Source organism: Esox lucius, chromosome 24 (assembly GCF_011004845.1).
Source record: "Esox lucius isolate fEsoLuc1 chromosome 24, fEsoLuc1.pri, whole genome shotgun sequence".
Classification (NCBI taxonomy): Eukaryota; Metazoa; Chordata; class Actinopteri; order Esociformes; family Esocidae; genus Esox; species Esox lucius.
Window position 1 is genome coordinate 17,335,765 of NC_047592.1, and position 13,025 is coordinate 17,348,789.

At 43.7% G+C, this 13,025-nt stretch overlaps 2 protein-coding genes across 4 annotated transcripts; one reads left to right on the forward strand and one right to left on the reverse strand.

Annotated features, from left to right (window-relative positions):
• Positions 1-474: 474 nt before the first annotated feature.
• tex261 (testis expressed 261) lies at positions 475-7,684 on the forward strand. The gene is made up of 6 exons (XM_010905582.4): positions 475-686; positions 3,182-3,261; positions 3,665-3,818; positions 5,656-5,723; positions 6,158-6,260; positions 6,659-7,684. The coding sequence occupies exons 1-6, from the start codon at positions 617-619 to the stop codon at positions 6,772-6,774; spliced, it is 591 nt and encodes a 196-aa protein (XP_010903884.1). The 5' UTR covers positions 475-616; the 3' UTR covers positions 6,775-7,684.
• Positions 7,685-7,813: 129 nt separating this feature from the next.
• si:ch211-1o7.2 (ankyrin repeat domain-containing protein 53) lies at positions 7,814-12,819 on the reverse strand. Of its 3 annotated transcripts, none has more exons than XM_034290621.1 (7): positions 12,721-12,819; positions 12,313-12,438; positions 11,846-11,996; positions 11,026-11,225; positions 10,762-10,926; positions 9,781-9,901; positions 7,814-9,594 (listed from the first exon to the last, which is right to left on the reverse strand). In XM_034290621.1, exons 2-7 carry the CDS (start codon positions 12,324-12,326, stop codon positions 9,040-9,042), a joined length of 1,206 nt encoding a protein of 401 aa, XP_034146512.1. In that variant the 5' UTR covers positions 12,327-12,438; positions 12,721-12,819; the 3' UTR covers positions 7,814-9,039. The 3 variants fall into 3 exon arrangements, with proteins under 3 accessions (XP_034146512.1, XP_019899160.2, XP_010903885.3); XM_020043601.3 differs by lacking the exon at positions 12,721-12,819 and having other exon boundaries at positions 7,814-8,918; positions 9,015-9,594; positions 12,313-12,592; XM_010905583.4 differs by lacking the exon at positions 12,721-12,819 and having other exon boundaries at positions 7,814-8,918; positions 9,010-9,594; positions 12,313-12,592.
• Positions 12,820-13,025: the final 206 nt, after the last annotated feature.

The window sequence follows — 13,025 nt, forward strand, 5'->3', positions numbered from 1 at the left end:
ATAATAATACTTGACCAATTACCCTGTCTACTTCGAGACACATGCACATAAATATTTGATTGTCTATTATGCATGGAATACCTTCTGCAGCGCATTCACTTATCCTTATCGATTTCTCAGGTCAGCTGTAAAGAAAGGCAGTCCGTAATTTCTGGCCACTGGTTACAGAAGTGTTTTATATGTCAAGTCAAAAAGAGTCCCCGAAAATTGTGTTCTATTATGTCATGGAAAGCACTCGTTTTTAAACTTGGAATTTCATGGATAACGGAGGTATGATTATAATTCAACTTTTATTGTTACGCACACAAACACTATAGTGCATATCCAGACCAAAATGGTAGGTTTAAAATATATATATATTGCGAATCGCAAATGTCCCAGAGAATGTGCAAGTGTGTGCTCTAGTTCATCCGACCAGAATTGGCGCTGTAGCCAGAGGGTCGATTGGAGCCCAGCTCTTACCGAGATTAGGTTTTACCGTGCCTTCCTCAACGTCTGAGAGTGGGAGGAACTTTGACCAACCAGCTTGGCTAAAATATTTCATAGCCTAATATTGGATAACACTTACTTGAACTTTTTTCTTCATATTTATCTGTGTTGTTTCACATAAAGCGAGATGTGGTTTATTTATTTGCTAAGTTGGCTCTCGTTGGTGATACAAATATCTTTCGTCACACTTGCAATTGGTGAGTTTATTTGTAAATGTTGAAGTTGTTAGCCATCTGCAGCTAACGATAGCGTCGTTATATTTCTTTTTCCTTCAAGACTGGTATTGGTACATAGCGGTCTTGTTTTGGCTCATGTGCTAGTTCTGCAAGCAATGTGACAAAAAAAATGACATAGTTTGCGGAAGAAATCTAATTAAACTAACTGGCTATCTAACGTTAGCTAGCTAGGATAATACTAGCCACTTACATAGCTAGCAATACAGTCAGTATAACGTCACACATACATACACATTCCCATAGTTTGTTTTGTAGTGGGCTAACAGACAATTATATCATACGTTGCTAACTACTTAGTACGAAGTTATGGTTCTCAATCATGAAGATAGTTAACGCCAATCGATTTAGCCAATTCAAACGTCTGTACTGTGGTAATTTACCAGTTCTGTGTATTAAAATAACAAACGAAAGTTGTTGCCCATGTAGTAAAGTGGCATTTGTTGTAAAAATCGTCACTTTGATCTAACGCGGTAACCTAGAGCTGATGTCCATGCAATGTTAACTAATAGTATAGTTACTATTTTCTTGGTTCAACAGTTACGTCTATTACAATCCTGACAACAATTAGTGACCAAGCTTAAGATAAGCTAGCTAGCTCCCTAAACACATTATTTGAGTTGTGTGTTTCTTTGCGTACTATGCTGTATTGCTAATAGTCCATTAAAATGTTCGGTGCTACTAGCAGTGTTATTCCAGTCTTACCACAACATCGCTGTTTACAAAGTAACATTATTGTAAAGCCAATAATAGTACACAACAACTACGAAATAACCCTGAAAGAAGATCAATAACTAGAAGAATGTATCACAGCGCATGTCCTGTCCACGTTGGCACTTTTAGGTAAGACTCGTGTCTTACCTGATCACGTTTAACCTTGTTGGGCTGGAGTTTATTCCGGCATACAAAGGGTTGCAGTATTCAATTGCTTCTTAGGTGGGGTCGTCAGTGACAGTGATGTCATTTAAAATGCACGGTAGTTACTGCAGTTAAGAAACTATCCTGTGTTTCATACAATTATGGCCCCCTTGGTAAAATTGACAAAAATATGAAGATTTATTTGTTCATCAGCTTGATGTTACACAGAAAAAATATGAGAAAACAGACCTTGTTAAAATACATTGGGTGGCATGATGGATTCTGTTACTTACCAGGAGATTTTAAACTAAAATCTGTTTTCCTCTGCCATCAGCCTGAAACTGGGTCGTCTAGCAGAACAATGATTTGAAGCACACACAAATGAGTCACTGATTGCAGAATTTCTCTTACTATTGCTATTCAAGTCCTCTGACCTAAACCCTATTAAAAACATCTGGGTTGAGCTGAAGGGTTGAGTATACGAGCCAAGGACTCTGAAGGATCTGGAGAGATTCTACATGGATTAATAATCTCAGGTCCCCTTTCATCAAACATTTCAGTGTGGATGAACTGCATGCATCGTTGTCAGTAATTATGTTTTCGAGAAAAACAAGTATTTGTATTTTTTCTTTGAACCATTTCACCTAAATGATCTGTCATATTTTCTGTGTAATATCAAGCTGATAAACCACAAGGACATTTCTTTGTACCCTTTTTTGCCCATCTTTTCCAGGTGAGCCAATAATTGTGAAGGATGCTGTAAATAATAGTCTGTAAACATAGATTATACTAATTTCAATGTGATGGACAGAGTGAAACTTATTTTCAGATGGACATATACTGTAAGCTGTATTATTATATACTGAAATATAATCTGATTTAACAGTTTTCAATTATTATTTTTTTTGACAATTTATTCTGCTATTTGGTTTTCACCCAAAACAACTGGTGCATTAAGGTCCTGTTGGTGTTAATGGAAATGAAAGAGCTCCTACAATCTCATGGTCATAGTGGGTTAGTTCTCATTGCAGGCAATGAGCCAGTTGAAGTAAGAGAGTAAGCTGTCGATGTTAAAACAGAAAAATGTCTGCTCTCATACCTCATTATGAGTTTTGCTGGCACTTGAGCATAGGGTTCAAAAGTGCAGGGGTCTCTCCGAAGTGTGTGTTTTCCTGTGTGTTATTTGTAAAGGCCGGGCAGAAGAACATGCCTTCCGTTTGGCCTGGCCTTTGCGTGACGGGATGCAGCTTCCCTCCTGTGCGTGTGTGCCGTCACCCTCTTCTTTTTGATGTGAATGTTGCGACTTGTTTTTGTGGCAAACACCGCCATTCCTTAGTAGGCTGTCTGTAAATGAGACCCTATTTCTTTTGGGGTGTGTGTGTGTGTGTGTGTGTGTGTGTGTGTGTGTGTGTGTGTGTGTGTGTGTGTGTGTGTGTGTGTGTGTGTGTGTGTGTGTGTGTGTGTGTGTGTGTGTGGTTTACCCATTGAGCAGTTAATCTAGTCTCTTGTCTGGTTACAGTACAGGGCAGCCTATGGACCAGCTGATAATGCATTTTGGGTTGCTGTTGGGGCTTATAAGCATGTCTGTTTTCATCCCCCAGCGGCTGGACTGTATTACTTGGCTGAACTAATAGAAGAATACACTGTTGCCACCAGTCGAATAATAAAGTACATGATACTGGTGAGTACCTTCTTGTAGGTTGTCTTGCCACACAATGGATGTGTTCACCGTTCTTAGCATTCAGGCCTGCCATTTTTAGATTGAAACAGCAACTGCTCTACATTAGCTGATTAGTCTCTTAGGTTTAATATCTTTCCCATCCACTTGGGAATCCCTTCTGATTTACTCCACCCTCCTTGTTGTTTCTGTTAGGGAACCTATTCCATGTAGGACTCTCCCTGACTAAACACAAACACACATTCCCTCCCCAAATGTTGCCTGTGGTTTGGCTGCCAAATGGCTAGGCCTTTTCCTAAAGCAATATGTGCATTTTTGGTTAAAAGGGAAAGCGCATTAAGCAGCTCTTATTATCTTGGGGTTTGACACTGGAGTCCTTAACTGGAGTCTGTGTTCCGTGCTGTAGTTTTCCACAGGTGTGCTGATTGGGCTGTACCTGTTTGAGGGCTTCCCGTGGCTGATGATGGGCTGTGGTCTCTTCACCAACCTGGTGTACTTTGGTCTCCTGCAGACCTTCCCTTACATTCTGCTGAGCTCCCCCAACTTCATTCTCTCCTGCGGTGAGCGTCAGAGCCTGGCAGTTGCTGAGGCGGGACCAAGTGTACAGTCAGTAACAAGTTTACTGGATATAAATGTCAATGGGTACATTTGCAGACCCAGAAGGTTTTTGTTTTTCACGATCGAGTGACCTCACCGGGAAAAGCTTCTAAATTTTAAGTGATACTTTATCTCACAAAAGTGAGTACATCCCTCACATTTCTGTAAATATTTGAGTATATCTTTTCATGTGACAACGCTGAAGAAATGACACTTTGCTACAATGTAAAGTAGTGAGTGTACAGCTTGTATAACAGTGTAAATGTGCTGTCCCCTCAAAATAACTCCATACACAGCCATAAATGTCTAAACTGCTGGAAACAAAAGTGAGTACACCCCTAGGTGAAAATGTCCAAATTGGGCCCAATTAGCCATTTTCCCTCCCTGGTGTCTCAGATGTGAATGGGGAGCAGGTGTGTTAAATTTGGTGTCATCGCTCTCTCACTCCCTCATACTGGTCACTGGAAGATCAACATGGCACCTCATGGCGAAAAACTCTCTGAGGATCTGAAAAAAAAGAATTGTTTCTCTACATAAAAATAGCCTAGGCTATAAGAAGATTGCCAAGACCCTGAAACTGAGCTGCAGCGCGGTGGCCAAGACCATACAAGGGTTTAACAGGACAGGTTCCACTCAGAACAGGCGTCGCCATGGTGGACCAAAGAAGTTGAGTGCTCGTGCTCAGCGTCATATCCAGAGGTTGTCTTTGGGAAATAGACGTATGAGTGCTGCCAGCATTGCTGCAGAGGTTGAAGGGGTGGGGGGTCAGCCTGTCAGTGCTCAGATCATACGCCGCACACTGCATCAAATTGGTCTGCATGGCTGTCGTCCCAGAAGGAAGCCTCCTCTAAAGATGATGTACAAGAAAGCCCGCAAACAGTTTTCTGAAGACAAGCAGACTAAGGACATGGATTACTGGAACCATGTTCTGTGGTCTGATGAGACCAAAATAAATGTATTTGGTTGAGATGGTGTCAAGCATGTGTGGCGGCAACCAGGTGAAGAGTACAAAGACAAGTGTGTCTTGCCTACAGTCAAGCATGGTGGTGGGAGTGTCATGGTCTGGGGCTGCATGAGTGCTGCCGGCACTGGGGAGCTACAGTTCATTGAGGGAACCATGAATGCCAACGTGTACAGTGACATACTGAAGCAGAGCATGATCCCCTCCCTTCGGAGACTGGGCCACAGGGCAGTATTCCAACATGAAAATGACCCCAAACAGGCCTCCAAGATGACCACTGCCTTGCTAAAGAAGCTGAGGGTAAAGGTGATGGACTGGCCAAGCCAGTCTCCAGACCATAACCCTACTGAGCATCTGTGGGTCATCCTCAAACGGAAAGTAGAGGAGTGCAAGGTCTCTAATATCCACCAGCTCTGTGATGCCGTCATGGAGGAGTGGAAGAGGACTCCAGTGGCAACCTGTGAAGCTCTGGTGAACTCCATGCCCAAGAGGGATAAGGCTGTGCTGGAAAATAAGGGTGGCCACACTAAATATTGACACTTTGGGCCCAATTTGGACATTTTCACTTAGGGGTGTACTCTCTTTTGTTGCCAGCAGTTTAGACATTTATGGCTGTGTGTTGTGTTATTTTGAGGGGACAGCAAATGTACACTGTTATACAAGCTGTACACTCACTACTTTACATTGTAGCAAAGAGTCATTTCTTCAGTGTTGTCTCATGAAAAGATATAATCAAATATTTGCAAAAATGTGAGGGGTGTACTCACTTGAGATACAAAGAAAAAAATATATACAGTATGTTTATCCCTCATCTGTTCCCCCCTCCCTCCTTTTCACAGTACTGGTGGTATTGAATCACTACATGGCCTTTCAGTACTTTGCAGAAGAATATTACCCCTTCTCAGAGGTAAGCCTGGGTGACAAACCTGAGGTAAACCTAATCTGCCTTGATCGCCCGAGTCCCTATGAGCAAAGTATTTTACATATATTGATCACAGGCATAATAGAACTAAATGAGTGATGGCTTGCTTTGTGTAGTGTTTGAAGGTTTGAGGGCTTCCCGTATTATTTAACATGAATAATAATAATGATCAGAGAATGCTCTTCTCTTTTGTTCCCCTTAATATTCCTGAGCCTATGACATTGAATTCACTGATTGGTTGGTTAGTTAATCAATGAAAAACAACCAAATTATGTTGCCTGACAGTCAGCAGAGCATTACTAGAACAACCGCTTGTGAGCAGACTCTGTAAAACTGATCCCTGGTCATGAGGTCTGAAGTGTGCCAGGCCCAGAGGCTTTAGTGGTCTTTGTTAACCGCCATCTCTCTCGTCTCGGAAGGTCCTTGCATACTTCACCATCTGCTTGTGGATCATCCCTTTCTCGTTCTTCGTTTCGCTTTCAGCTGGGGAGAACGTGCTTCCGTCCACCATGCAGCAGGGGGGTGAGTAGCACCCTATTCCCTTCCTAGTGCACTCCCTTTGCATACTGATACCTGGTCCTGTTTAATAGGACACTTGGTGAAAAGGTGTTGTCAGTTCATTTTCATATTGTTTTTTGGACCAAACCCAGATATTGCCTGTACAGTCGCAATGTTCCTTCCTGTCTCTTACCATTTAGTGTAACTCTAGACTAACCTTACTCCATGTCCTGTGAAAATATCACTTTTAAAAGTAAATGGTTTGACTACAACCTCAATAATGTTGATGAATCAACATTCTATAGCTGCGTTAAAGAAGGATCTGGAGAACCCCAGCTCAAATTCATCTTAAACAGACCTTTTTTATATTTCATAGAGGGCTTGTTAGTTAAATATGCTAAGTTCTTTTCTCCCTTTTCCAGACGACGTGGTCTCAAATTACTTCACCAAGGGAAAGCGGGGCAAAAGGTCCGGCATCCTGCTGATCTTCTCGTTTCTCAAGGAGGCGGTGTTGCCTAGTCGACAAAAGATGTACTGAGCTCTACTTGTGGGTTGAGGGTTGTCAGGGTACCGGGGTAGATTCGGGATGGGTTTGAAGGAGAACTGGCCCAGGAGGAAGAAGAGTACTTTGTAGCAGAGCAGACGTAAGCTCCTGCTAGCGCTGCGGACTGGCCGCAGTATGTTTACAGGACTTTGATATGTGGTTCACTTCTTTTCTGAGAAGTGCGCTCTATAGGAAATAGGGTGTCCATGTCCGTGATGAGGATGCCAAGAAACAAACAGAAGCCTCTCTCCCTCTTTGACTTTTGTTCTCCAGCTATAGCAGAAGCCTCCGTAGGCTCTCTGCTACATCAGACCCTTCTGTGTTTTTTTTAAAAGTTTGTGAATGGAACGTGTGTTGGTATGGGTTTGGGCCGTATTCATTAGTGCAAACTGTATCAAAATAGAAAACAGGCGTTTGTTATTGGACGAGTTCATGCTGTTCCCTGTCCGTTTTAGTACGTTCATTGTGAATTATTTTTAACCGTTTGGTGCCTAATGAATACGAGCCGGGTTGAGTCATGGTGGAGCCAGGTTGGGAACAGGGTTGGAGTGAGACTAGGCTAGACGCAGTGATCTGTCGTTGTGTGCTGGGTCGCTAACTCTAATAGTATGGGGTCACCTATTAAGCCAATGTCTATAATGAAGGAACAAATGTGATTTCTTTCTTCTTTTTTTTTTACATCCTTACTGTTCAACAACGCCATAGTTCTCAAACTGCTCATTCTTTTGGAACCCTGTCAATTGATAAAATCATCAAAATACCCCAAAAACATGTTAATATTTGACAAGATAGTTCATGCACAATGATTTTTTTTACACTTGTAATGGGTGAAACTGGAGAGAGTTTGGAGACTGAAACTGCTTAAATTATGTAAATTGATACAATTAAAACAGCAGTTACATGGTTTGTGACTCACTGATTGGCTCCGTGGAATATAAGTCGAGGGGTGAAAAACACACCTGGTTAGGCAAGTTACTGGTTAGTCGAGTAAAACAATTATAGAGAATAAAAGAAATAGCCACACACTAGTATGTTCCCGATGCAAGAATTTAATAGCAACGTTTTGACAGACACACTACCTTAATCAGGGTATCATGAGTGATTAATATCAAAACATAAAGACCCAATCAGTGATTTGATGCAAGGCAGATGCGTTGTGTAATATTTGATGTGATTGGACGAAGGCGTGTCACTTCACAGGTGAAAACCAATACACTGTAGTGTTCAGCAGCAATTAACTCGCTTAATGCTTCAACAGAACACAAAAAGGAATGCTCTTATTTTGTTTTCTCGGGTCCTATAAAAAAAAAAAAAATTCTACTGAACTTAAACCAACCCTGTTTTACTGAGTGTTTTGTGCTTTTACTGGAGTTCTCCCTTTTGTTCTGGGTCTGGCAGCAGTTACAAGAAGCAAAAGGTTGAGGAGGGGTTGTTACACAGCATCACCAGGTGTGAAGTGCTTCACGGGAATAGTGTGATTGTGTTGTGTTAGGGCGCCTAAGAGGACAAAACAACAGATCTGCCCTCCTCCAGCTACCTTCTTCTGACAAGCTTTCACCTGGAGACCCTGTATGGACCCCGAGGGAAGGTCAACAAGAGGACGGGCCCAGATTGTGACAAGCGACCCAGAGCACTGTGGTGTCACCTATGTGTCGCCCCCAACCTGCCTCACCCCTCTCATAGCCTCACGCAGGAGAAAAAGAAGCAGCAACTAAGTGGCTGGAGAATGTTGAGGTCGGAGGGGCTGTTCCACTCATGTAGCCAGTGTTACTTGGGGATTAGCATACAGAGGACAGGAGCATGTTGTTTTTTTATAAAGCTTTTACAAGCCCAGACAGAAGAGTTACACGGTAATGCTCGTTTCTCTTGTATTCCATAACACATGCCCATTTCATATGCAATACCTATATCTAACCATTATCCTGAGATTGCTTTGTCATTGCTGGGGAATCCATGTGAGTTCTCTTTCATGGTCTCTATCTCTAGATGCCATTACCATTAAACATTGAATCTACAGATGTCTAAAAACGACCAAACCGTTTAATATTACTCCTGATATGTTAGTTGTACAATATGTTCTTGAAGACCACTGGCCCCTGTGGTGTTTGGTGACGGGCGAGTCTGTACTCTCTGGTGGCCTAAGACAAAGGAAAGTGGATGTGTCACTACTCCAGGAGGAAGTTGTCCCCAACCGTATACCCAGCACTGGAGGGATAATGTAAATCTGACCTGACCTGGTCCTGCCTCCTCGCCGTCTCCTCAGTAGTGACCAGGCTCCAGCTCCTCAGCCAGGTGCATGGCCACCTCGGTCCAGGGCGAGGCGTTGGGTCCTGCGGAGCAGCTGAGGCGCGGCAGGTCCAGCATGTGGCTGGGATGGAAGTGGCTGGGTGAGGCTATCCGCGTTTGGAAGGAGGCAGGGAACAGCCCCCTTTGAAGCTTGTCCCAGGGCAGGTTGGGGAGTGGCTGGGGGGAGCCGTCCCACTTGGCAGTATACTGGGGCCGTCCGTCCACACGGGCCCTGGAGAGGGTGACGCTCTGCCTCAGGTCAGGCTCTGACGGAGGTGTTTCTGGCAGGCAGCTCAGACGCACTTCCTGGGGTCGGTAGACAGAGGCCAACGGGGGCTTGTGGGGGTTAGGGGAGATGTTCCAGGCTTGCCTGACGCGGACCTTGGTTCTGTGAGGCCTCTGGTCTGGGGAGATGCCAAAGGCGAGAGCCTGGTTCCACCCTGCCCTAGGTTCAGGCCAGAGGAGGGGGAGGCCTTTGTTATTGGCCCATGCCTTGACTCTGTCTTTCATCAGCTTCTCTCTCACCACCTGAGAGAGATCATCATGAAAAAAGACAATGAAGAGACAACAGCCATATCAAAAATCAGTTCTGAGAAAATTCAAGAGTGTAACCTGAGCAATGGAAAACAGTGTCATAGTTAAACAGTAATACAATATTTCTTTAGTGCAACCGCAAAAAACGACTGCACAATGTTTTCCACACTGTGGACCGACCTTCTCCACGCCCTCAGCCCTCTTGTGCATGTTGAACAGGTGCTGTTGGAGGTTCTGCAGTTCCCTGCATCTCTCCACCTCTGTCTTCTTCTCTTTTTGCCACAAAGAAGCCTTCAGAAACCTGGCCACACACAATCAGTTACATATACATCTAGTGGCAGCAAAAGCAAAGATGAGTGTTGACTGTCAGCAAAGAAGAGAGAGGCTACAGTGGGCACATGATCACCCCAACAGGATGGTTGAACACTGTGCCTTGTGTCAAAGGTGCAGGCAGGTATTGCGGAAGGTTTTCTTGGCACACGTGCATCACTTTATGGACACAGTCATCCCGTTTTGAAATGAATACTTCCAGCAGAACAACGGACCATGTCACAGAGCATGCATCGTCTCAAGCTGGTTCCACAAACCACACCTGGCTTCGTTTTATTCCAGCGGCTCGCACCAGCCCTGCATCTGAGTCGAAAATAGAGCGGTTTTGGGTGACCCGAATCCCTGAGAAATGTTTCCAGTGTCGTGGTTGAGCTGAAGAGAAAAGGGGGTTTTAACCAATACTAGATAGGTGTATCTTATAGTGGCCACAGTATATATGTTTATGTATACTACAAGCCACAAAAACATCTGACGAAATCCAAAGTGAAAAATGTGTAACATTGCAGAAAATCAGCCAAGGGGCTAATACATTTCTATGGCACTTTTGGCTGTAAACATGTCCATTTCGTGGCAACACTAATGTAAAACACTTGTGCTGAACACGTCCATGTGTAGATTCAATGTTTAAATATTACCACCCGGTACCCCTTTTGACATATATGCTAGGTGTGACTTTAGTTGTGAAATAAGCTGAGAAAACTCATTGTCTTCAGATGGGTGTTTCACTGCTAAAGCCTATCCACAGCAACGATTGTCTCTCTGACTTAGCAGCATAAACGAATCTGTAGCGCTGCTAAAACCCAGCTGTCACAAACAAACGCACACACACACCTGGCAATGGTTCTGTGACACCAGATGCGTGCCAGGTCCAGAGGGGTGTGTCCTCTGTTGTCCCGTGCGCCGGTGTCCGCCCCGGCGCGCACCAGAGCCTCGACGCACCCCTGCAGGCCCTCGGCGGCCGCCAGATGGAGGGGCGTCAACCCCGTGTCCGTAGCCCTGAAAAATGTGGCACAACAACCCTGTCACGGCCGTTATCTTCATCCTCATTGTTCTAATGTGGTCAGAGCAAGAGGCGATTGGGCCGACGTTCTGTACACGTTTGTCAGGGCTCCGTGCTGCAGCAGGGTTGTGAGGCAGGCGTGGGAGTGGGGTCTACTCCGGGAAGTCAGGACCATGTGGATGGGTCTGCGGCCCAGTGGGCAGCTGGCGTTCACGTCCGCCGACTCGGACTCCAAGAGCAACTTCATGCACTCCAAACGCCCGTGTAAGCAGGCTACGTGGAGCACGGACAGACCCTGGTTCATATAAGTATGCAGGCAAGCATGGTACAGAGACACACACAAACAGGTAAGTACAGCCCCTGATAACGCATTGGAATGCATGAACATCATTATGTCTTGCTCTTTAAGATGATTTGCTCACATCTTATAGCAAGGTTACAGCGCATTGAAACCAACTCTCCCCTCGTTGCTGGCAAATTTTAGGTTGTCTTTTGGTCAACCATCTTACAAAAGCAATAATGTATTTATTCAATATATATAAATAAATATTTCAAATATGTATAGTGATTTCAATGGCACAATAATTCTTACACTATTAACTATTAGTGCTTGTTTTCTAACTTGAACAGAAACTGCGTGAACTGTGTAGAATTTTAGCATCTAGGAAATTACGGAAATGTTGCTTGTCCCATCAGTCATTGCTCGTTTCTATGACATGATCGAATGTCTAGTAATGCTGATGCAAGGGAGGGGGACCAATAGAAAGTCTTGAGTTTTCAGATGCAGTTGTGTATAGATCCTAAATCATGTCTGGTTGATGGGAAAAGCATTATCATTCCGATATTACAACGGATATATTATGGACGTTCTTCTTACGGCCCGGTAAATTGACCGAAAAAGTGCATGATACTCACCTGTTTGTCAAGCTGCGTTGAGGACAGTGCCCGCTTCAAGCTGAAGCGGAGCCAGTCACGGTCCCCCGAGGTGGCCGCCTGGAACATATCGCTGTCCGGTGGAGCCTTAACCCCACGCCGCACCAGCACCCCCCCACCTACCCCAAGCTTACTGGAGGAGGACAATATCCATTCAGTCAAAAACTACAATCCCGGAACATGTTGAGATATATATTTTAGGCAAATTTTTGTTTTATAATACGATGTTTGTAATAAACGAGAATGTTTAGCCTAACCGTCTGCAAGTATTTAACTCTTCACCGTTAAATACGTGCATGACGGTTCCTCTCAACTTCAAATACTGAACTTCATGTTAATTGCTGGCACACAGAGTAGGCTACAGTGTTTCACTCGGTTGAGTGGATGGATGTAAAGTAACGCTAATCTATAGTATAATTCATTTGCACGAATTTAGAATAAAACTTTACCAAACTGTCGTCATCTCGTCCGATCGACGATTTGCCGAGTTTGTTGATGATTTTCGTTGTTGCTACGTTTGTTCTTCACTTATGGTTCCACTGTTTGCGCAGGTCACGCGGAACATCCCAGCAACCCTACGGAACATGGCAACCGAAAAATGCGGGACAGATCGATCGATGCGTTTTCTATGTATTTAATTCCGACAGTTTATTTAATTTTCCAATTTTATTTGTATCCCAACACGAATCGGACATGCAGCAATTCCCTTGTTTCACCTACATTTTGTTATCACAATTCGAGAACTCTACACTTTCGAATTATAGGACATGTTCTTTTATCGCAGTCCACTGTGGAAGGCAAATACATTATTTCCATTTTACTGCAATTGAATAAAGAAGCATTTGTGTGTAACTTACTGTAGAGGCGTGTCTAAGAAACCTCTGGGGTAGAATTAATCTGGGCTATCCGATTCTATTGCCTCTGTTGCTGGTCCCCACACGATGCGCATTGTTTTGTGACGGCAGATGAAATGTGTTCAACTTTACGAATAGGTCTACTCTATTAGCACAATTTGTAAAGAAGTCCTTCACATCAAATCAATCAATCAATCAAATGTATAAAAAGCCCCTTTCATATCAGAAGTTGTCACAAAGTGCTTTTTAAGATACCCAGCTTGAAACCCTAAAGAGCAAGACATATTTCTTTAGAAAACGTTTCTATA